Source organism: Psittacula echo (assembly GCF_963264785.1).
Source record: "Psittacula echo genome assembly, chromosome: 24".
In the NCBI taxonomy this organism is placed as follows: Eukaryota; Metazoa; Chordata; class Aves; order Psittaciformes; family Psittacidae; genus Psittacula; species Psittacula echo.
The window spans coordinates 4,427,884-4,449,526 of NC_137759.1; the positions used below are offsets into that span (position 1 = coordinate 4,427,884).

Consider the following 21,643-nt stretch of genomic DNA (forward strand, 5'->3'; position numbering starts at 1 on the left):
GGGGAATCTCCTTGGGGATCAGCCTTGTGGGTACAAGGAGGTGCATCCGCATCCACCCCATCTCTCCTGGCCTTGCCGACCTGCCCGTTTGCATCTATTCCAGAGGCATTTTCCCAGCTTTTCTGCTCCAGCCCGGCTCCCGGTGGGTCGCAGGAGGTGGGTTTTACCCTGGCACACGTGGCTCAGAACTGCAACCCACCGGCAAAAAACCAGAGCATGGAGCAGGGAATCCATGTGGGATTATACCTCAGGCTGCCCCCAGGCGTGTGGCTTTGTTTAGGGGTTGCATTGGGGTTTTTTTGTCTCTGTTTCTGCTGCCGCTGCGGGATGCAACCTGGGGCTGAGGCTGGAAGGGGGATGAGCCACAGAGTGGGGGGATTGGGGCCAGGGCCAGGCTGGTTGTGTCCCAGGAGGGGAAATTCAGCCCTGGCTGGAGGGGTTGGGTTGCTCCATCTGCACAAAGCGGTTTGGGCACACAAAATTCACAGAGGCTTTGATGGAGCTTTGTTTTATCGGAGATAATGCAGGTTTTGGTGGGGAAAAACACCTTGGGAATCTTCCTTTGATGGAGAAAGCGTTCAAATGATAGAGGCAGAGCTACGTCAGTCTGCTCAGCCCCTTGTGCAGCATCCATGCAGTGCCATCACGTTTTGGTGACCATCACTGTAGCTTCCAGCCTTGGGTGCTGCGGGAGTGTTCCATGAGTCCTTGAGGCTGTAGTGAACCTCCCCCAGGTTCCCTCTTCCCTGCTGGAAACACTCATTCCAGCTCAGTCCTCAATGCTCGTCTCAGGACTTGCTGACAGGCCCCAGGAGCGATGGTCTCCGATGGCTTCCAGATGAGGCTGAAGGCAGCAGGATGCTGGTGCCCACCTCACCAAGAGCTCAGCTGGAGCACAGGCAGCTTTCTGCTTCCTCTGCAGGGACCTCCCAGTGCTCCTGGGTCAAACCTTCCCTCCTCTCCCTCCTGGCTGCCTGCTGCCGCTTCCCGTTTCCCAGTGGTACCCAAGAGATGCGTTTTGAGCCTCTTGGGGAGGGAGATACAACTGGACAGGTCAGTGAGGGCCGGTGGGACGGATACAGGCACCCCTTGCTGCATCCAGCACACCCGTACACGCCTGTACGTGCCTTGTGGCCCCGTCAACATCCAGCTGGAGCAGGTGTGTCTTTGGCAGTGGACAGCATGGCAGCCCCACAGCATCCCGTTATACTCAGCCCAGGCCCCGGTTTTGGGGGAGCTGATGGTGCCTGTGTCACTTTGCTGTCATTGATCACCTCCCGCAGGGCGCTGTAATACCTTTAGTTCTTCAGGACCCTCCGTTCTGCCACCCTGACACCATTCTGCTGCTGAACTGTCACTGGTGAGATGTGAACCCCCCAGTGCCAACGCAAATCCTGCCCTGGAAACCCAAACCTGAAGTCACTGTTGGTATTCCCAGGGTTTTCCTGCTGCAGGTTCAATCTCCGTTGAAAACCTGCTGGCATCAAACTCCCTCATTCCAGCCCCTGCGGTGAACAGGGACCCTGGAAAAATCCTTCTGGGAAGCTGACAGCAATGGGGAGGGTTTGCAGCTACCGTTCACCCAGAGCAGCCTCTGCTGCTGACTCAGTTAATAATTAATACAGCTCATCTCCAGCAAACGAACCGGGGGGTTATACAGATCGCCAAGCACAGGAGACTTTTACACATCCCTCCCCCCCCCCCGGGAGGATAAATGGGACAAATAATCCTATTGGAGCATCTCGGTGTGGTTTCTGGCCTGGGGATGCAGAAGCTTCCCAAAAGGCAGCTCCTCGGCGCAGGAGATGAGAGACAAAGGCTCTGAACAAGGGGCTCATGTGATCGCTCAGCCGGGGAGCGCGGAGGGAGGACACAGAGGCTGACAGCAGCACGGATGCTGCCCGTGCTGTGCTCCCGCACCGCTCTGGCCACCACACACAGGGTGCAAACGTGCCCTAAATGAAACCCATGTCCTCAAATCTCCTGTAGCCTTCAGACAGTGCAGGGAGCCCTGCAACAGCGGGTGCTGGGAGGAAGATGCTCCGGGCATCTCTGGCCCTGATGCCCACCACAACCAAGGTACCCCAATCCCAACCTGGGCTGGAGCAAAGCCGCTGCCTTGATGTTCTGCCTTGCGCCTCACCCCGAGGGCACGCTCCCTGCTTTCCAACTCGGAAAATCTGCCCAGAGAGGCCCATGGAGCCCACCCTGAAACCCCACCACATCTGCTGGAGGCAGCGTGGGCATCCAAGGGGTTCCCTGTGCCATGTCCCCACAGCGGACATGGAGGGAGCTCATCCAAGGCCCGTCAGTGGTTCCTTTGGAAGCATCTTTCCTGCAGCCACCCTGCCATCCCCCCAGCTTGCTCCAAGCCATCAGTGACCTGGGCAGCGCGTGAACATGGAAGAGCCATTTCCCCACATCCCCGCACCATCCTGGTGCCCACCTTTATGAGCCTGCCCACATCCAGCTGATCCATTGGGCTCTTCAGACAGAAAAATCCCTGTTTCCTTTCAGGAGCCATTTGGGGAGGATGGACCTTCTTCCCGAGCCTGGCCAACGCTGCTCCTCGAGCAGCAGCCCTGACCACGATCAAGTTCACGCCATGGCCAAGGCTCAGGAGCCCCTTCACCCCAGCAGCAGATGAGCAGCCGCATCCCCCAAGCCCCTGACAGCAACAAAGCAGCTCCCACGTGTGCGGGGAGATGGAGGGACCGTGGGGAGACCCCACCGGGAGCAGCCCGAGGATGCTCGAGGTGCTGAAGCGGGTCTCGGTGCTCCCACAGACCACACATGCCCGCAAAGACCCTGGGACCAACAGCTCCCGTGGCTACCTGTCCCTGTGCTACTAGCCCCATAGGGAAGACCCCCCTTAGCTAGCAGCCCCCATGGGTGGCACCCCCATGGCAAGTAGTTTCTGCAGCTAGCAGGCCCCTATGGGTATGCACCCATGGCTACTCCTGTGGGCAGTAACACGGCCACGGCTCGCACCCCCATGGCAAGGCACCCCTGTAACACAGAACCCCCCGTGCGCAGCAGCCCTATGCCGATGTCCCCCCCCCATCTCTCCCAGGCAAAACGGCTTCACCCGGAGCCGGCCCCCCCGCAGACCCTGGTGCACATCCGGCTCCCTGCAGAGCCCGGTAAGGGGCCCATTACACTCGCGGTGCCGGACAACCTCGTTCCCGTACCCCCCCCGCTCCCGTAGAGCGGCCGGTGCCGGTTCCCCCCCTTCCGTTTCCGTAACACCCCCCGGGGCCGGTCCCCCCCCGTTCCCCCGTTCCGGTGCTCCCCTCCCGGTGCCGGTCCCGCCCCTTCCCGGTGCCGCGGTGCCGCCCCGCGCTGCCCGCCCGCACGTACCGGGGCTGCGGCGGGGCCGGGAGCGCGCATCAGCGGCGGCGCGGCCGCGGGGCCATTTTCTGAGCGGAGCTGTCGCGAGAGCGGGGGGGAGGAGGAGGAGGAGGAGGGGGGGGGGGGGAGGAGGAAGGAGCGGTGCGGAAGGGGGGGCGGGGGCAGCGGGGGGGGCCTTGGCCCCGCCCCGGGACCCCCGCCTGCATGAACCGGGTGGTTTCGTAACCCCCCCCCCGCCGGGAGAGCTCCGCACCCCTGTGTCTGCGGGGGGCCGGAGCGTCCCAAGTCCTCGGAGCATCCTCAGAGCACCCTGAATCCCTTGGAAGCCCCAGACCCCTTAGAGCATCCCTCCAAGCCTTTTGAAGCGCTCTCAGCCCACCTTGGACCCCTTAGAGCATCGCAGCGCCCTCTGAGCACCCAAGTTCTTTGAAGCACCCTGGACTCGGGACCACCGAGCCTCTCATAGCCACTAAGAGCCCCTTAGAGCCTCCCAGGACCCTCAGAGCAACTGGAGCTCCTCAGAGACCCCCATCGGAGCCCCTCTGAGCACCTGGAGCCCTTTGGAGCAGCCCAGTGGGTGCCTAAGGTGGGTGGGAGCATCCCACATGTACAGCACCCACAGCCGGGTGCTGCCCCCAGCCCCAAGGAGAGGCTGGAGGGTGCAGGAAGGAGCTATTCGAATCAATGGATTTTCCAAAGCCTTTTTTCTTTCTTTTTAATTAAAATCAAATCACTCTCTGCTTCCCATTCCCCCTGCACCCTCTGCAGTGCAAGGACTCCTAAAAACCTGGGATTTGCTGGAAAAATCCCCCCCAAGAGCACAGGCGCTGTAAACCCCATGGTGGGGAGGCCCAGCCGTGGGTTGCAGCGTGGGGCCATGGGGGACTTCACATCCCAGCAGCCTCCTGCCTTGTGCCATCCCCACCCTGGAGGAAGCAGGGTCCCCTGGACCCCTCTGCAGTCCCTGTCCGGGGCAGGGGGTGTCCCCGCACTGGGGGCTGTGGGAAGGAGGAAGAGGAGGGCAGGATGCGGGGCCGAAGCTGTCGTCACTTCCTCCAGCGCAGGGCTCGGCAGGGGAAGCGGGGCACAGGAAGGATGAACCCCGACGTTTGGGCACCGTTCATCCCTCTCCTTGCTGCAAGCTGCCTGGAACAGCCCTGGCTCGGACTCAGCCCCCATCCAAGACCCCCTTAAGCCCCGTCTGTGCCCGGGTGCTGGGAGTCTCCTGAACCACGGAGCCGGTGCAGCCAAGGGGTCCTCTGAGCACCCCTTGGGAAGCCCCTTAGAGCCTTTTGGAGCTCTCCTAGAGCTCCGTGTAGCAGTTAAAGCATCCCAGGGCTCTCTGAGCACCCAAGTTCCTTGGAGAATCCTGGACTCCTGGGATGCCCAAGCCTATCATGGCCCCTGAGAGCCCCTTTGAGCCTCCCAGAACCCTCAGAGCAACTGGAGCTCCTCAGAGACCCCCATCAGAGCCCCTCTGAGCACCCAGAGCCCTTTGGAGCAGCCCAGTTTCCACCCTATGTATTGACCCTGGCCCCCGACGGGTGAAACAGCCCTCCTCGTGCTGGTCAGCCCTCTGACCATCATGAGACAAAGCTGCTACAGCTCCATGGGCTTTAGCTACCTGGTTCTCACAGCTTTTCCTATGAGAAAGTGGAATGGTGATGGTGTCCCAGTCCTGCTGCTCCCTGTTGTCCTGCTTTGCCCTGGCAGCTCCCAGCCATGCTGAATGGTCCAGAGTCATGCTGGGATGTGGAGCTGGGTTCCTGGTGGGGCTGGGTTCTGTATTCAGCATCTTCTGGAGGGTTCAACACGTGTTCCACTTCGGGACACGTGGGTGCAGAGCTCTTGTCAGGGGGCCAGAGGGAGGCACGGGCTGGCACCAGGGTGAAATACAAACTGGAGGCTCAGTTTCTGAGTATTTACCATAATTATTAACAACAATCCTATTTATACCCTGGAATCACTTGAGCAGCTCCAGTCCCAGGGTACGAACAAGCAGCAAAGAGCCAGTCCTTGCTGTAGGGAGGCCACCATCTAAAGCAGCTACAGGATTCCATGGCTGGCATTGGCACATCCCGGCAGCCACCACAACTCAAGGCCAATGTCCATGGAGAACCACCACGGAGCCCCTTTGGCAAAGCCTTGGCAGAGGAGGGGTGTGAGGATGGTGACCCCCTCCCTGCATCCATGTGGCCACTGCGCTCAGCTCAGATCTTCTGCACGTAGTTCCCAGGGAAAAGCCCTTCCTTGCCGTGCAGCCGGCCCTTCCACCAGCCGGAGATATCTGGGAAGGGGGAAAAGAAGAGCTGGGTCAGGCAAGGTGCTGCCATAGGGCAGGGAAAGGAAAACTCTTGAGACCCAGCTTGCAGCACTGCGTGCAGTGCTGGTGTCCTCAATATAAGGACATGGAGCTGTTGGAGGAAGTGCAGAGGAGGCCATGGGGGTGATCAGGGGCTGGAGCAGCTCCCGTATGGAGCCAGGCTGAGAACATTGGGGCTGTTCAGCCTGGAGAAGAGAAGCTGCGTGGAGACCTCAGAGCAGCTTCCAGTGTCTGAAGGGGGCTACGAGGATGCTGGAGAGGGGCTCTTCGTCAGGGACTGTAGGGATAGGACAAGGGGTAATGGGTTCAGACTGAAACAGGGGAAGTTGAAGTTGGATGTAAGGCAGAAGCTCTTCCCTGTGAGGGTGCTGAGGCGCTGGCCCAGGGTGCCCGGAGAAGCTGTGGCTGCCCCATCCCTGGCAGTGTTCAAGGCCAGGTTGGACACAGGGGCTTGGAGCAAGCTGCTCCAGTGGAAGGGGTCCCTGCCCGTGGCAGGGGTTGGAACTGGATGAGCTTTGAGGTCACTTCCAACCCAAACCATTCCATGGTTCTATCAGCTGGGCAGGGCAGGGGTTTGGTGGCACCTTCCAGCAGGATGTCAATGATGTCTCCCACGTTGAAGCTGAGCTCGTCCATGTCCTGCCCGATGTACTGGTAGAGCGCCTGGCAGCGCGGCACGGCCGCCTTGGGCTGCGGCTTGGGACGCCTGGCCGGAGGTGGCCGCTGGCTCAGGCTGCGCCGGCGCTGCATGCTGTGGGGCCAGGAGAAACCACGTTCACATCACGAGGGCAGGCAGGCCCCATGCTTCCTTCCCACCCTGCTCCCTCCCACCAACCCAACCCGCAGCAACTGGGAGAACTGGGATGTGCATGAGCATGGTCGGTGCAGCAAAACCAGCTTGCCCGGACCTGGGTGGGCTGTTGGTTGGGAAGCCAAAGTGTTCAGAGGGTAAAGAACATCTCCTGGGGCTGGCAGCAGTGGGATGGAGCAGGGAGGAGGATGCTCGTGCTGGTACAGGACCTACCCGGCCACCCCCTGATCAGGCACGCTGAGGAAATCCATGTTGTACTCGGATGGTGGCCGTGTCTTCGGCTGGTGACCAGCATTCCGGGGGGGTAACACTGCAGCCGGTGGCCCCCGCGCCTGCTTCTGGGCTGCCTTGTGTGTGTCGCGCTGAGCCCGGCCATCTCCGCGTGGGAATTGGGGTGCCCCATTCCTGCAGGCACCTGGGAGACCCCCCCGGGATGGTGCATTACAGGGGCCCACCTTCACCCTGCACCCCCGGGAGCGCAGCGCTGGCTGGACCCAGGGATCCCCTCGCTCCGGTACCCCCGGCACTGCCCTGCTCACCTCTGGGTGCTGGTGGGGTGCTTCGGGAGGGTGCTGGGCACCTGCTGCCACCTCTGCTCTGTTTCGCTGCCTTCCTCGTGGGCTCTGGGGGGACACGAGCCCCCCGTTAGGTGACACTGGGCTCTCCCCACTGTTTGTACCCAGCTGCCTTTCTCCCCACGCTGCCCCATCACCCGAGCAGAAGCAGGGCCCTCCTGGGTGAGCCACAAACCCACAGGGCTGGTGCACATGATGGCTCATCCTGGTGTTCCCAGGACCTCCCGTAGTGTTCCGGTATCCTCCCTTTCTCCCACCATCACCCAAACACCCTGGCACTCACTGGCATTCCTGGGGAGCCCGTCCCCGATGCTGACCGTAAGGGTTTTGCCTCCAGCTTTGAGGGTGGCCACATCGCCCTGTCCTCTGACGAAGGTGATGTTGCGGGTGCTGCCACCTCCCCAGCCCTCCTTCTTCACCCGAAAGTGTAGTCTAGGGGACAGAGAGGCCATGAGAGCACGGTGACAGGATCCTGTCCTGCTTTGTCACCTCTCCCGGCCTCCATCCTTACGTGTCCTTGAAGGAGAGGCGCAGCTTGCTGCGGGTGAGCTCCTCATAGCGCTTGCACAGCAGGCTGATCAGCTCCGTCTTGAAGATGGACTCCAAGAAATTGTCGGCATCGTTCTCGTGCAGGATGAAGAAATCATCCTGCCTGGTGCTGGGGGAGCAACCCCGGTGTGGGGTGTCAGTGGGGGGCAAGGCTGGTGATTGATGCTGGAAACCTTCCTGGGCTCCAAAGCCCCATCTGCAAAGCACTCTGTGGGAGCCTCATCCCTATGGCTCCATGGGCAAGGGGCTGGGGCCTGGCCGTGGGCACCGGGGCATGGGGAGGATGGTGGAGCTGATGGGTGAAGCCTGAGCACATGGTTAGATATAAGGAAATTATAGGTTAGATGTAAGGAAGAAGTTCTTCCCTATGAGGGTGGTGAGGCGCTGGCACAGGGTGCCCAAAGAAGTGGTGAACGTTCCATCCCTGGCAGTGTTCAAGGCCAGGTTGGACCCAGCCTTGTGCAACACAGTCTGAACTGGATGATCTTAAGGTCCTGTCCAGCCCAAACCATTCTGTGTTTCTATGGTCCTATGGACCTCCCGTGCAGACCCTGTGCTAAGGGACGCACCTCAGCGAGACTCCACTCACTGCCTGCAGCTCCACCTTCTTCTTGAGGACCTCCTTGATCTGCCCCTTCTCGGGACCTTTCTTCACCTTCTCCCTCCCGATCAGGTAGAAGTACTTTGGGGTGAGGATGAAGTCCCGCTTAATGGGCTGGGAAAGGGCAGAAGCAGGGGGTGAGAAGATGTCTGCATGGGGGCACAAGTCCCACACACACGTCTCACCTTGGCCAGCCACCACGAGCCACAGCCTGGCCTGTCCCGTGCCCTTGGTAGGTCCACGTACCTTGAACCTCCGGTCGTACTTAGTGATGGAGTCGGCAAAGTCCACCCGCTCCCGCTTGGCCAGGAACTGGCGCAGCTCCGGCCGCTCCTCCATGCCCAGGTAATCACCCACAAAGTTCCTATTGATGCTGTTCCTCCTCCGCTCTTTGAAGTTGTAGAGGATGTTGGAGGCTGTGGGGAGCCCCGAAGTGATGCTGGTCAGACAGGGCTCAGCCCTCAGCCCCTATCTGCCTGCTTGGCCAGTGCCTGCCCTCCCAAACTGCCTGTAGGGGCTGTGGGAGCTGCCACATGGATCGTGGGAGCTGCCACATGGATCGTGGCAGCAAGAAATGGGGCTCATTTTATGCCGTAGGACGAATGCAAGCAGCTTGAGCTTGAAACCCATTCAGTGCCTTCAAAAACCCTTGTGCTGCGGGAGGGAGGGAGGGACCCCACTGCTTTCTGGGTTTTCCCCGTGATTTTTCACTGCATGCTTGGAAGGAGGGAAAACTCCCACAATGGTGTCAGGTGGTGACCACTGGCATTTCCCATCCCTCTGCAAACACTGACTCCCAGCTACTCCTCTCCACCCCTTTGCAGGCAATGAAATGCAGAGTCAAGGCAGGGTCTGGTCCCCACCTTTGCCCAGCCTTACCCTCCTCTCGCATCTGCTCATACTTCCGGATGGCAACGTGCCGGCGCCAGGCCTTCTGGATCACCCTGGCGAAGCCGTCAAATTTCCTCTCCCGCATCTCTTCGAGGAGGAAGAGCTGGGAGGGACATGGGGTGCTGAGCACGGCCCCAGCAACATCACTTCCCCTGCACATCAGCACCCCAAACCCTCCCCAGCGTTGCCCAGAGCGATGCTCAGCTCTGCAGTGTTCCCAAGGGATGCAGGGCTGCGGGGTCACCTACCGACTCGGGGTTCTTGACAAACACCTTGCTCCGACCCATCTGGTACTGGTCCGGGTCCATGTTGACGGAGCGCAGCAAGTGCTGCACCCCTTGCCGCTCATCCCCGCGCCAGGACGGCCACGTCTCGGGGGTCAGGATGGCGTAGCTGTGGGGAGAAGGGATGTGGGTCCCGGCTGGGCTGCGGGGATGGGCAGGACATGGCACCCGCATCCCGCTGGGCGCTCACCGCTGCAGGAATTTGTGGAAGAGGCGGCGGTAGGCGAATCCTGCCCGGCGCACCCGGATGTTCTCCTTCAGCCCCAGGTACTCGACTTGATGCTTCACCCTGTGGAGCCGGGAGGGATGGGCTTGGAATGGGGTGGCAGGGATGACTGGGGGACCTGCTTGAGCCCTTGGACCACTGCACAGGGGTACCCATGGCTGTGTGTGTGAGAGAGCTTCTTGGGGCTTGGATGGAGCCGCTGGGCGTTGCATGTGGACGGGTCTGCGTGGCCCCACATGCTCCTCAGCACCCCCCCTGTGTTCCCCTGGATCTGTGGGCAGCACAGAGGGACCATCCCGGGGGTGCAGGATTTGGGGGAAACCCATTCCTGGCCACATCTCCATGGCTGGGTCCCTTTCCCTGGGCTCTGCGAGCTCCCTGATACCTCATGAAGGGCTCTGTTACCTGCTTTCCTCCCAGTCCCGGGGTTTCTTGGTCTCGTTGGGCTTGATGCAGCGGATGTAGTGTGGTGTGCACTTCATGAGTGTGTTCACCAGGTCGTTAGCCTGTTTCTGTTGCAAGGATTGACCTCTGTACCATTAAAGGCATTGGTAGGAGCCCATCACCCTTTTGCTGTCCCAGAAGCAGCTACTGCCCTGCAGCCTCTGGGGCATACCTTGATTTTGGAGCCTGCTGTGGTCGGTCGTCCCTTTTTGTCAGAGTCAAGCTTTTCTGGGAAAAGCATCCGGATGAAACCACTGCAAGGCAGGAGGTGACAGTCCCCAGGTGAGAGCCGCCAGGCTCCTCAAGCTCAGCATGGGTCCAGCATGGGCTGAGCTGGAACCAGCTCCACCTCTGGGTAATCCTGCACCCTGGCTGAGCCCATTCCCACTGGGTGCTCGTTGGCTGGGTAGGATGGGTACCAGTGCGTGAGCATCCTTCTGCCCAGCCCTGCAGCCACTGGTGCTGCTGTGCTCCGTGGGGAGTTGGAATTAGATAGGGGGTTGAAACTGGATGATCTTAAGGTCCTTTCCAACCCAAACCAGTCTGTGATTCTAGGGTTCTATGAATGCTGCTGGTACCCACAGAGCCATGCAGGATGCTGAGCACCCCAAGCTTTCGTTCAAGCAAATCTTTATGGTCTGGATGTTGAAGATGCTGCCCTCTGCCCCAGCCCTTTTGGGGTGGTCCCCAGGAGCACAGCACTGCCAGGACTCACAATTCACTGCTCTGCATGAGCTCAATCAAGTCGGTGAAGAGCACATCCCGGTTGCGCTCACAGAAGCTGTTCACGTCGTAGGAGACCTGGGAATGGGAGGGGAGCTCAGCCCCATGCTGGGGCTGTGGGATGTGAATGGGGTGTGAGGTGTGGGGTGCTGTACCTTGCCAGCATAGTGGTGGATGATGAAGCCTGAGCTCCAGCTGTTGAAGTGCTCATGGGTGCCCACAGCTGCCTGCAGCTTCTGCAGCAGGGTCTGGTCCGCGCCCTCGCCGGTGGCGTGCATGGTGGCACAAACATCATCCAGGACACTCATGATCCCAGGGGGGTTCTGGGAGAGGGAGAATGAAGCCATGGGTGTCCAGAGGCTGCAGGCAGGGCCCAGTCCTGCATTGAGCTGTGCTCAAGTGCTCTGCAATGTTTAATGCTGCTTCACACTGAGCAGCAGCTTAGGTTAAGGATGCAGAGCTGCTGGCCTCCCAAGGATGCTCCCGGCAGGACCAGCTTCTGCCACCCATCCTCAGGACCCAGCCCATCCAGCACCACATTCCCTGGTGCCTCAGCTCCCTGAGAAAGCCTCTGTGGGAGGAGGGGACTGCACTCACCAGCTTGTTCTCTATCAGGTCACACACCACCTTGTTGTTGAAGTACTGGATCTGGGTCCACTTGATCCCTTCCTGCACGTACTCCTCCTGGGGAAGCGCAGGGAGAGCCGGGTGGCTCCCGACTCATGGAATAGGCTGCAGTCCCCTGCTCCGGCCATGGTGCCAAGAGCATGGCAGTGGTGGGGGTGCAGAAATTGGGGTGCTAATGCAGCCCCCCAGTACCTGCTCTGCCTTCAGGGTCAGCTCTATGAAGATCTGCTGCAGCTTCTCGTTCACAAAGTTAATGCAGAATTGCTCAAAGCCATTTTTCTGCAAAGGGACAGAAGATGAAAGAAGATGGGGCTGAGTTTGCTTCTGCTCCTATCACCATGCTTGGGGGGACCTCAGGCAGCAGAGCCTTTGGGTGCTGCCCCACAGACTCTTCCTGCAGCCATCGACTGCTACCAGCTCCTTGCTCCAGCCACTCTTCTTGCTGTGGAACCAGGGAAGGACATTCCCCAACTGGGCTCCTACAGCAAAGCAGCACATACCTGGAATATTTCGAAGCCGTAGATGTCCAGCACCCCGATGCTGTACTCCTCGTACGGCTTCTGCATAGCCCGGTTGATAGACTGCAGGGAGAGCAGAATGAGCCACCTTCACTGGGGCCGGTCGCACACAGAAGTGGGTGCTGAGCATCCCCACCATGCCCATCCTGCTGGCACCGCGCACCTCCACGAGGAAGTCAAAGACACGTGCGTAGAGCCCCTTGGCCAGGGCATCGCGGGTGTAAGCCGCCTGCTCCACATTGAGGGTGACGGTGATGGACTCAGAGCGGCCGCCCCACTTGCTGTCCATTTTCCTGCTGGTGACCTTCTCGTTGAGGCGGTTCTGGTCGATCCCCAGCAGGTAGGCAGGGAAGGCCAGGGCTGGGCAGGGTGGGGAGGGGACTCAGGGCTGCCTGTTCCCCGTATATCCCCGGCACGCTGCCTGCAGCCACTGCTGGACCCCTCAGCCCCATCCAAGTGCAAAGGACACGAGTGGTGCTGCTGCCAGGGATGTGGATCATGGTCTGCCCTGTGCTAAATCACTGCAAGCTACTCCTGGCATCCTTCTCCTTATTAATTAAGCTCCGGTGTGCTATTTGCTCACTGCCTCAGTTTCCCCATGTCTAACATGGGGAAGATGCTAATGGTGCCTCTCTCCTCTGCCAGGGGGTTTATGCTATGGAAAGTTTGTGATTCTTTACCAAGGGTCTCTGTGAGCATCCCCGTTGCCCCCAGGAGCAGTTGGCTACTCACAGTCAGCGTTTTCCACCCGAGCATAGTTGCCTTCCTCCCGAAAGCTGATGTTTCCCAGATGGAGGATCCCGGCCACGATCTGCAGCACCAGCTGCTGGTCCTCACCACAGATGCCAATGACCTGCATGGCGTTCTGGGGACATGGGGACCCCATCAGCCCCTGCCCAGCCGCAGGCAGCTTTGGGGTCTCCCCATCCCAGCCACTCACCATGGTCTCATGGAAGTCGCTGCGGTCGTCTGTGCCTTCCACCTGGTACGTGTCCGACTGGTTCAAGTAGTAGTAATAATCCGGGCTCATGATGCCCAGGTTCTGCCGCTGCTCTTGGGATGCCCCTTCAATGAGCTGGGTGGGAAATGGGAATTGCAGTTACCCAGCCCCTGGCTCTGCCGCAGCCCGGCTGCTCCGTGACCCCCGTACCTGGTAGTAGATGTGGAAGTTCCTCTCGCACTCGTTCTGGCTCACCACCCGGGACTTCTCCAGCAGGAAGTTGGAGATCTTCCCCCCGTCGGGCTCTCCGCCCCGGCTGAACTGGATCTCAAAGTACTTCCCCTGCCCAGCACAGCTGCCGCTCAGAGCCGTGGCCAATCCCCCCCAGCTCCGGCTTCATTCCCGCTTCTCCCAGAGCATTGCTGGATGGATCCTGGCCGTGGCACTGACCCTGCCCTGGTGACTTACAAAGCGGCTGGAGTTGTTGTTCCGGACGGTTTTGGCATTTCCAAAGGCTTCCAGCAGCGGGTTGGACTGCAGGATGATCTCCTTCACGTGCTGAGGGGCAGAGTGGGAGAGGACTGAGCTGGGGCTGCTCCATGTGCCACCATCGGATGGTGGGGAGCAGTTGGGAGGTGAAGGGATGCAGGACACTGCGGGTTGGGCAGAGTTACCTGCACTTTCTCACCACCCCCAGACACTTTGGAGATGTAGCCCATGATGTATTTCGCTGCCACTGTCTTGCCAGCCCCGCTTTCTCCACTGTGTCAATGGCAAAGCAGAGGAGATGTGAATGAGCCCATCCTGGAGTGCCCGGGGTGGGGGTGCTGGAGCAGGCCTGGGTGGTGATGGTGGTGACAGGGGCTGGGTCCTTCTTCCTGCCCCATGCTCTGAGCGTGTGGCAGTGCCAGTGCTGGGGATGGGGCTGCCCGGGTGCTCTGGGGTATAAGCAGGGCCGGAGCAAGGCTGGGTGAGGAGCTGCTCCTGGGGGAAATGTGGGATTTCTTGTTGCTGGATTTTGGAGGGGAGAAGCGGGACTTGGAAGCCTCAAGGGGAAGTCTCTTGCCTTGCCCCACATCCTGATATTTCCCTTGCAACACTCAGCCGGAAAGGAGCATTGCACAAGGCTTGGTCCCTGCTTGGGACAAGCCGGTCACAGCCCTGGCCGGTGTTCATGGCCCAGCATCATGGAATCCCAGACTGGTTTGGGTTGAAGGGATGTTAAAGCTCATCCAGTTCCAACCCCCTGCCACAGGCACGGACACCCACAGCGTCCCCAGTTGTGCCCCACATATCCCCTACCTGATGATGACGCACTGGTTCTCCCCATCGATGAGCATGTTGCGGTACATGTTGTCGGTCAGGGCGTAGATGTGGGGGGGATTTTCATACTGAGCCTAAAAGGGGGACACAAGGACAGCAGCACAGAGCCATCAGCTCCTCCCCCTGAGCCCCTCAGCTCTGCCCGTGCACTGCACAGGGCAGTGGCACACAGCAGGGATGGGGAATTACTCTCTTGCCACCAACAGGGACACTTATGGGACACCAAATTAAACCCAGTGAACCCCCCGCCATGGCACGGAGCCGCCTCACCGCGCCCTGGTACAGTTCCACCTCCCGCTCTGTGAAGTACGGCATCTGCTTGAAGGGGTTGACGGAGATGAGCACCGGCCCGATGTAGGTCTGGGTGGCAGGTTAAGGTCTCTACGTCCTTTCCCATGTCCCCCCGTCCTGCCCTGGAGGCAGCGGCGCTGGAAGCAATGGCAGGAAGGTGCTCATGGGGTTCCTCATCCTGGGAGATGCACCAGGAATACCAGATGAGGGCTTTCAGCTCGGGTGCAGGCTGCCATGACTTGGTGTTCTCCTGGCCACAGGGCGCTGTGTATCCCACTCAATGTGATGGGCACAGGGTGCAGCAGGAGCATCCCCTCAGCCCCATGGTGTCTGGCTGAGGATCAGCCCCATAAGCGGCCGTTCCAGCATCCTGCAGCATCCCGGAGGTCCCCCTCTGCTCGTGCTCCATCTGTGGCTTTTGCCATCCAGGAAATGGATGTCTCCATTTCCAACCAGGGAAACTGAGGCACGGAGAGGAAAGAAGCTGATGGCTCCTGCCTTTCCCTGGCCTGCAGCTTCCCCCAGTCACTGGGATGTGCTCAGGGGAATGGAAAAGCTGGGAATCGCTGCTGGAAATGATGCAGCAGCAGGATGGGGAGACTGAGGCTGGGGATAGAGGGTGCCAGTGGGGTTGCCCCGAGCCCTCCGTGTCCTGTTTTCATCCCAGCTGACAGCGGGGCAGGGAAGAGCAGCCAAAAGGCAGGAGGAGATGGGGAATGCAGAAGCACCAGCGTTGAGTCAGGGCTGGGCAGGGGCCCTGCACGCAGCAGCACAGAGAAAAAGGAAGAAAGAGGCTGCATTGGCCCCAGAGCCAGCCCTGAGGCACAGTGAAAACCCCAGCACAGCCGAAGGGGCTGCGTCACCACAGGATGGGACAGCATCACCTTGTAAGGACTTGGCCACATCTTTAGGGAAACCACAGCCACTCGCAGCGGTGTGATCTCAACCCCGCTGTGTCCTGCTTTCTGCAGCAGGATCTTGTCCTCTTCCCTATCAAAGCAGGGGCTGCAGCCCCAAGCAGCATGCAATGAGCAAGGCAAAGGCTCAGCGCCTTGGATCGCAGCGTGGGGTTGTGACCTCTTCCAACCCAAACATGAGCGTGTGGTTCTGACACCTCCCCATCTGCACCATGGACCAAAGAGCATCGTGCATGGTGCTCAGCATTGTCAACGCTGTGATGGGACCCAGTGACTGCAAAAGCCTCTGGGCTGGGGGATGGCGCAGTGGAGGCAACACTGGGCAAGGTGGGGGCTTGATGGTGTCCCCTATGGCCTGACACTGGTGGAGAGTGAGGGTTGGCACCTTCATCCTGTGCCTGCAAGGATGCTCCCAAACCATCCAGGGTGTGCTGGGGTTTGTGGTGGGTGCAGAGCAGCTGGGATGTGCTGTGGGCATCAGCGGGGTTGGGTGACAGCAACAGGGGTGATGGCCACAACTGCCCTTGGCAGAGGCAGGAAGGTCTCCAGAGGGTTTTGCTCCATGCTCTTTGCTTGAGGCTCTATGGCCACAAAGGAAGGACCAAAGAGGGTCCCAGGGCACAGCAGGATGGGGATCATGGTTGCAGTGAAGGCTTTGTGGCCACAAAGGAAGGACCAAAGAGGGTCCTAGGGCACAGCAGGATGGGGATCATGGTTGCAGTGTCTCTGCCAAGTGCGACTCAGCTTGGGAATGGTGGTATTCCCCCAGCTGATCCCAATCTTGTCCCAGCACAGTGTGGGATAGGATACATTGGGGTAACGCTGGTTTAGCCCATGCCCTGGCAAAGCCTTGGAGCGTATCCCTGCTGCTCCCTGTCCCGCTGGCCTGGAAGGATACGAAGATGTAATCATCCATAAAACGCTTCTTGAGGTTCTCCACGATGGCCTCCTCGGAGATCTTGGCGAGCAGCACCATGTCGTCCACGCCACTCTGCTTCACGTTGTGGCTCTGCCAATGGAAGCGCTCCTTGCTGCCCTGCGGGAAGAGGGTCACAGCGACTGCACCGGGGCCACCACTGCTGGGAATGGGGCTCCGGAGCCGGGTCCAACCCCAGCGCCTCCTGAGTGGCTCCAAAACAGGCACCTTTGGGTGTAAATCCCTCGGGAGCAGACGGGGTGCTGCCAGCCTGAGGGGGTGTTTGTAGCATCACCCTGCTTGTAATGGGAGTGACAAAGGGCTAACAAGCAACTGCTGACGGGTCAATGGGACAGCAGAAATAACCCAGAGGAAGGGCAAAAATAGCATGGTGAATGCGTCCTCACATCCTCTGCACCCTTGTGTCCCCTTTGCACCAGGGCAGAGGAGTGACTGTGTCCCCATCACCCTCTGCTCCCTGCTCAGCTGCCCCCCACTGCCCCCAGTTCTGTCCTTGGGTGCTTTGGGGCAGCAGGAAAACTGTGGGCTGTGATTTGAGCCCTTGTGGGGCTGAGCCCAGCCCTGGGCTGCGAGGGGAGGGGAAGATTTCACCATGCAAAGAGAAAATGACTGAAGGGCCCCTTGTCCTGCACGTTGCAGAGGAACCTGCTGCACACGGCTGCAGTGCCTGGGAGGGGATGCCCCAGTCTGGACCTGCCTGTGGCCCCCATGGTTCCGCTTTCACCCCAGCGCTCCTGGCACCGATTTCACTTCTCCTCCCCGCCGTCACCCCCCAACCTCTTGCTCTTTCCGTTTCCCTTTTCTTTTCTTCCCCTTTTGCTTCAAGATTTTAGGCCTCCAACCGTGATGCTTTTGCACCCTCAGATGCACATCGCGACGGGACCACCATGGAGCACTGAGGAGCTCGGCAGCATCATTCTGCTCCCCTCGGTACCTCCCTCCCCGCTGCACTGCTGGGTTTTGCAACCCAAAATGCCATCCATGCCCCCAAAAGCCCCAAGTGCAGCTCAAGCCTCATAGCCGACAGAGGGGCTTTTGGCTTCGTGGTCCCACCACCTTCGCTTGGGATGCATGGACCTGGGTCAACTCAGGGGGCCTGAAACCATGTGGGGAGCTTCTTCTCTTCCTCCTGTTTGTTGCTTATAGGCCTTTTTCTTGCCTTCCCCTCCTCTTCCACCCTCCATCCTAATAAACCCTTAGAAAAGCCACCCAGGAAAGCGCAGGCGGGCTCAGCACCCGCTCCACATCACCGTGCTGTCCCTCAGGAGCTGTTGGTGACCCCCAGGAGCTGCTCAGCTTCAACCCAACCTGGCCAAAACCTTGTGCTTCAGGAGGAGAGGAGCGGCTCAGGAAGAGCCCGCAGGGAGCCCCACACCTCAGTTCCCCATCCCCTGTCTCCATGACCCTGAGACATTTGGCACAGGCACCCCATGAGGCTCCCACGGCTGGTTATGGCACCAAATTCAGGCAAATTTGAGCATTTCCTGTATTGCAGCCTGATGCTTTTGAGCTGACAGCCGGAGTTTCTCCTCCTGCAGTCAAGCGGCTGCTCGGAGCTGCCACTGGCCTCCGTGACACCTCCTCTTCCTCCCAGCACAGGGTAGGTGCTTTCCTGGCTCCGCTGGGGCAGCTGCTGCAGCCCCACTCCAGATCACTTTAAATGAAGGCTTTGCCCCAGGGGTCTGCAAGGCCGGGGCTGTTTCTGCCCAGCATCACCCTGGCTTTCCTTGGCAGGCCTGGAGAGGTTGCACAGGGGTTTTGTGGGGTCAGGGCTCACCCTGCTCCTCTTGTTGGGGGGGATGCAGAGGAATGATGCTCCCTCAAAACCATGCTCATCCCTCCAAGCCCAGCACCCAGCGAGCCCTCGAAGGATGGGGCAGCATCCCTGTGGGGAGCAGGGGCACCGGCTGCGTTTGCCTTCAGAGGTTTGGGGCAGCGGTTCCTTGCTTCCCCTCCTCCGTCCCAGGCTAAAGCAAGGGATGAGCCAGGGAGCAGCAGCTCGACAGACACCACTGCAGGGGTCCCCAGGGCAGAGGACTGATGGGCAGCCTGGTCCAGACACCTCCATGAAGCCATTTCACCCTCAATCCAAGCAGGGAGCAGCTTTGCTCAGCCCTTCATCTGTGCTTTCAGGTACAGCTTGCAGCCACATTGCAAAGAGACTTTGCTTTGCCACTGGTCCCTTGTATGACGGGTACATGATCCCCATCAGGATCCCCAGCTGAGGACGGGGACTGTCACCATCGCAGCCGCCGCCAGTGACTCAGGACAGGAAAGGAAGCAGCCCTGCAGCAGCAATTGCAAAACATCATCTGTTTTTCTTCAAAGCTCGGGTCTGAGCCATCAAAAACACCCCACGAGCCCCAGGTGGGGAGCGGATGCATCCCAAGGTGGCACCTTTGGTCTCGAGATGATAGCACAAGGCCAGATACAGCCAACACCTTAAAACCACCGGAAGCCTTGAGAAGAGCAGCACAGGGTGTTGCATCGGTGTCGCAACCCTCAGTACACAGAGACACCAGGGTTTGGGGATGGGGCTGGCGCCGGAGCTGTGCACTGTCAGGGGATGGGGCTGTGGCTGTGCAGCCCTTCACCAAGCCACAAAGCACCTTCAAGGGGTGGGCAGTGTTTGCACCTTGTGGTGGACAGCATTTGAGCAGCGTCTCAGAGGTGGCAACCACAGCTGTGGGTGGAAGAAAGCTCTCTTTGAGCATGGCCATGTCCATGTCCTGGCTGGGCAGAAACCTCTGGGGTCACAAAGGGAGCAGGGCTGAAGGACATGGCTGTGGCCACACTTTCCCTTATTCCACACCTGAGCATCACTGGTTTTGAAAGCTTTCATAGAATCACAGAATCCCAGTGGAAGGGATGTCAGGGATCGTCTGGTCCAGCTAAAGCATGACCTAGACAAGACGTCCCAGCACCATGTCCTTTCATCTTCCTCTTCTGCCTCCAGATCACCTTCCAGCTCTGCCCACTGCCCTTTCAGGAGCCCCATGTCCTACTCACAGCCCCTGTTCCCTGCATGTGCAAGGTCAGCGATACCCAGAGGGTCCTTCTTGGCTTGAGCTGGCTGCCTCCATCACCCCACTGTGCTCTGCCTGCACCACGCTCTGCCCACACCCTGCACCGTGAGCGCTGAAACCAGAAGCACTGGGGGGAAGCTGGACCAAGAGGAACACAAAGGTTCTCCTGTGGGTACCACACTGGGACAGCAAAATCAAACCCACTTTGTGTCAGCCCAGTCTTGCTGCCTGGTGTCCTCCATCCTGCTCGGTCCTGGGGGCACCGACCCTGCAATCAGCACCCAGCACCATCCCTGGCTGCTGCCCAGCACCGTGCCCTGTGCCAGAGCCTCACCCAGCCCCAGCTCCATGTCCCCAAGCCTGAGCAGCACCATCCCCTCCCCAGCTCAAAGGACCACAATGGGAGCAGGAGGGATGGGCAGTCCAGAGGTGGCACGAAGGGAGGGTGACATCCCCAAGGGTGCCCGAGGGAGACAGCGTGGGGGATGCCCAGCAAGGGCTTGCACTCACCATGGTGTCCGTAAGTCGTGCCCCCAGGGCTGGGATGCTGGGGGTTCCTATCACCGGGGTCCCATGGCCACCCCGATGCACTTTGCTTTTGTGATTCTGCTGCAGCTACAAACTGCAACTCATTTGATTTTCCTTTTCCTCCTCCCACTTCCTCATTTGATGCCGCTTTGCAGGGGGTGGGGAGGATGAGGGTGGCTCTGTGCTGCGGGGGGGCCCTGGGTGCTGGGGGGTCACTGGCCTGGGGAAGGGGAGGGTGCTGTAGAGGGTCCCGCAGGGATGCTCAGAGCCTTAAAACCTCTGCCCCCCCTCATTAAGGGCCACGGAGATGCTGCAAGGGCTGGAGCAGCTCTGCTCTGGAGCCAGGCTGAGAGAGCTGGGCTGGGGCAGCCTGGAGAAGAGAAGGCTCCTGAAGGGGAGACCTGAGAGCAGCTCCTGTGCCTAAAGGGGCTGCAGGAAAGAAAGGAGAGACTTTCTATCAGGGCCTCTTGTGACAAGATGAGGGGTGATGGTTTTAAACTAAAAGGGGATTCAGGGTGTGAGGGGGAGGGTGGTAAACACTGGCACAGGTTGCCCAGAGAGGCGTTGGATGCACCATCCCTGGAGACATTCGAGGCCAGGCTGGATGTGGCTCTGGGCATCCTGATCCAGTGGAAGCTGTCCCTGCTCATTGCTAGGGGGTTGGAACTGGATGAGCCTTGAAGGTCCCTCCCAGCCCAAACCATTCCATGAGTCTATGATTCTGTGACAACCTCCACCCTCTTCCGAGATGACACTTTGATGTGTCCCCCCTCCAGGGGCAGCCAGTCAGTGCTGGCGGATGCTCGGCTTGAAGGCTGTGAGGCTTGAACCTCACAGAGGAAGATCTACATATCAGTACTAAGAAAAAGGGGGAGTAAACGAGTCTTTGATTTCCTTTCCTGTCTAATAGCAAAGGACAGATTTTCAAAGGAAACCACCTGCCAAAATGAATTCTAGAATCCCCGACTGGGTTGGAAGGGACCTTAAAGCTCCTCCAGCTCCAACCCCTGCCACGGGCAGGGACCCCTTCCACTGGAGCAGCTTGCTCCAAGCCCCTGTGTCCAACCTGGCCTTGAATACTGCCAGGGATGGGGCAGCCACAGCTTCTCTGGGCACCCTGTGCCAGCGCCTCAGCACCCTCACAGGGAAGAGCTTCTGCCTAAGAGCTCAGCTCAGTCTCCCCTCTGGCAGGTTCAAGCCATTCCCCTTGGCCTATTGCTACAGACCCTGTTAAATTCTGTTCTCTGGTTCTCCAGAGCCACGAGACATGGCACAAACCTTTGGGACTCCCAAGGGATACAGGGAAGCATCAGTGGCGTTTCAGACATGTAGTTCTTCAACCAACCCACCCCTAAAATCCCAAACCAGCATTACCAGTATGGGTATTGTGCACCCCCAGAGCGCACAGCCAACCCATGAGAGCTCTGCCAAACAGAAGCCTGTTCCTATGTGCCATGCAGCACCTCTGGGCCAATCTCCATCTCTCCTACCTGCTCCGGTCACTTGGGCTGCAGGGAAAACCCTCCTCTGATGCCCAAACCCCTCTGTCAGCATAAGGAGCATCATGATGTGGGGCTGCCCAGAGCCCAGGCTCAGCACCCGAGAAACAAGACTGGGACCAGAAGCTGCGCCCGGGATCGTAGCTACTCCTTTATTATAAATCATGCCATTACGTCGCTCCTCCTCAGAGTTAGTATGTTAAACATTTTTCATTATATATATATCTATATAAAAAGGTGAGAACACCCCCTCCCCTCC

The 21,643-nt window shown here is 59.4% G+C and overlaps 1 protein-coding gene across 1 annotated transcript; it reads right to left on the bottom strand.

Annotated features, from left to right (window-relative positions):
* Positions 1–5,155: 5,155 nt before the first annotated feature.
* MYO1F (myosin IF) lies at positions 5,156–19,943 on the bottom strand. Its single transcript, XM_080634298.1, has 28 exons — positions 19,868–19,943; positions 16,293–16,430; positions 14,457–14,546; positions 14,166–14,260; positions 13,538–13,625; positions 13,332–13,421; positions 13,074–13,205; positions 12,864–12,998; positions 12,656–12,788; positions 12,087–12,283; positions 11,906–11,986; positions 11,598–11,684; positions 11,376–11,462; positions 10,934–11,101; positions 10,771–10,856; positions 10,228–10,309; positions 10,017–10,123; positions 9,576–9,674; positions 9,350–9,494; positions 9,090–9,204; positions 8,457–8,626; positions 8,179–8,324; positions 7,572–7,718; positions 7,344–7,492; positions 7,025–7,108; positions 6,699–6,900; positions 6,259–6,425; positions 5,156–5,638 (listed from the first exon to the last, which is right to left on the bottom strand). Exons 1-28 carry the CDS (start codon positions 19,868–19,870, stop codon positions 5,562–5,564), a joined length of 3,300 nt encoding a protein of 1,099 aa, XP_080490424.1. The 5' UTR covers positions 19,871–19,943; the 3' UTR covers positions 5,156–5,561.
* Between the last annotated feature and the right edge of the window lie 1,700 nt (positions 19,944–21,643).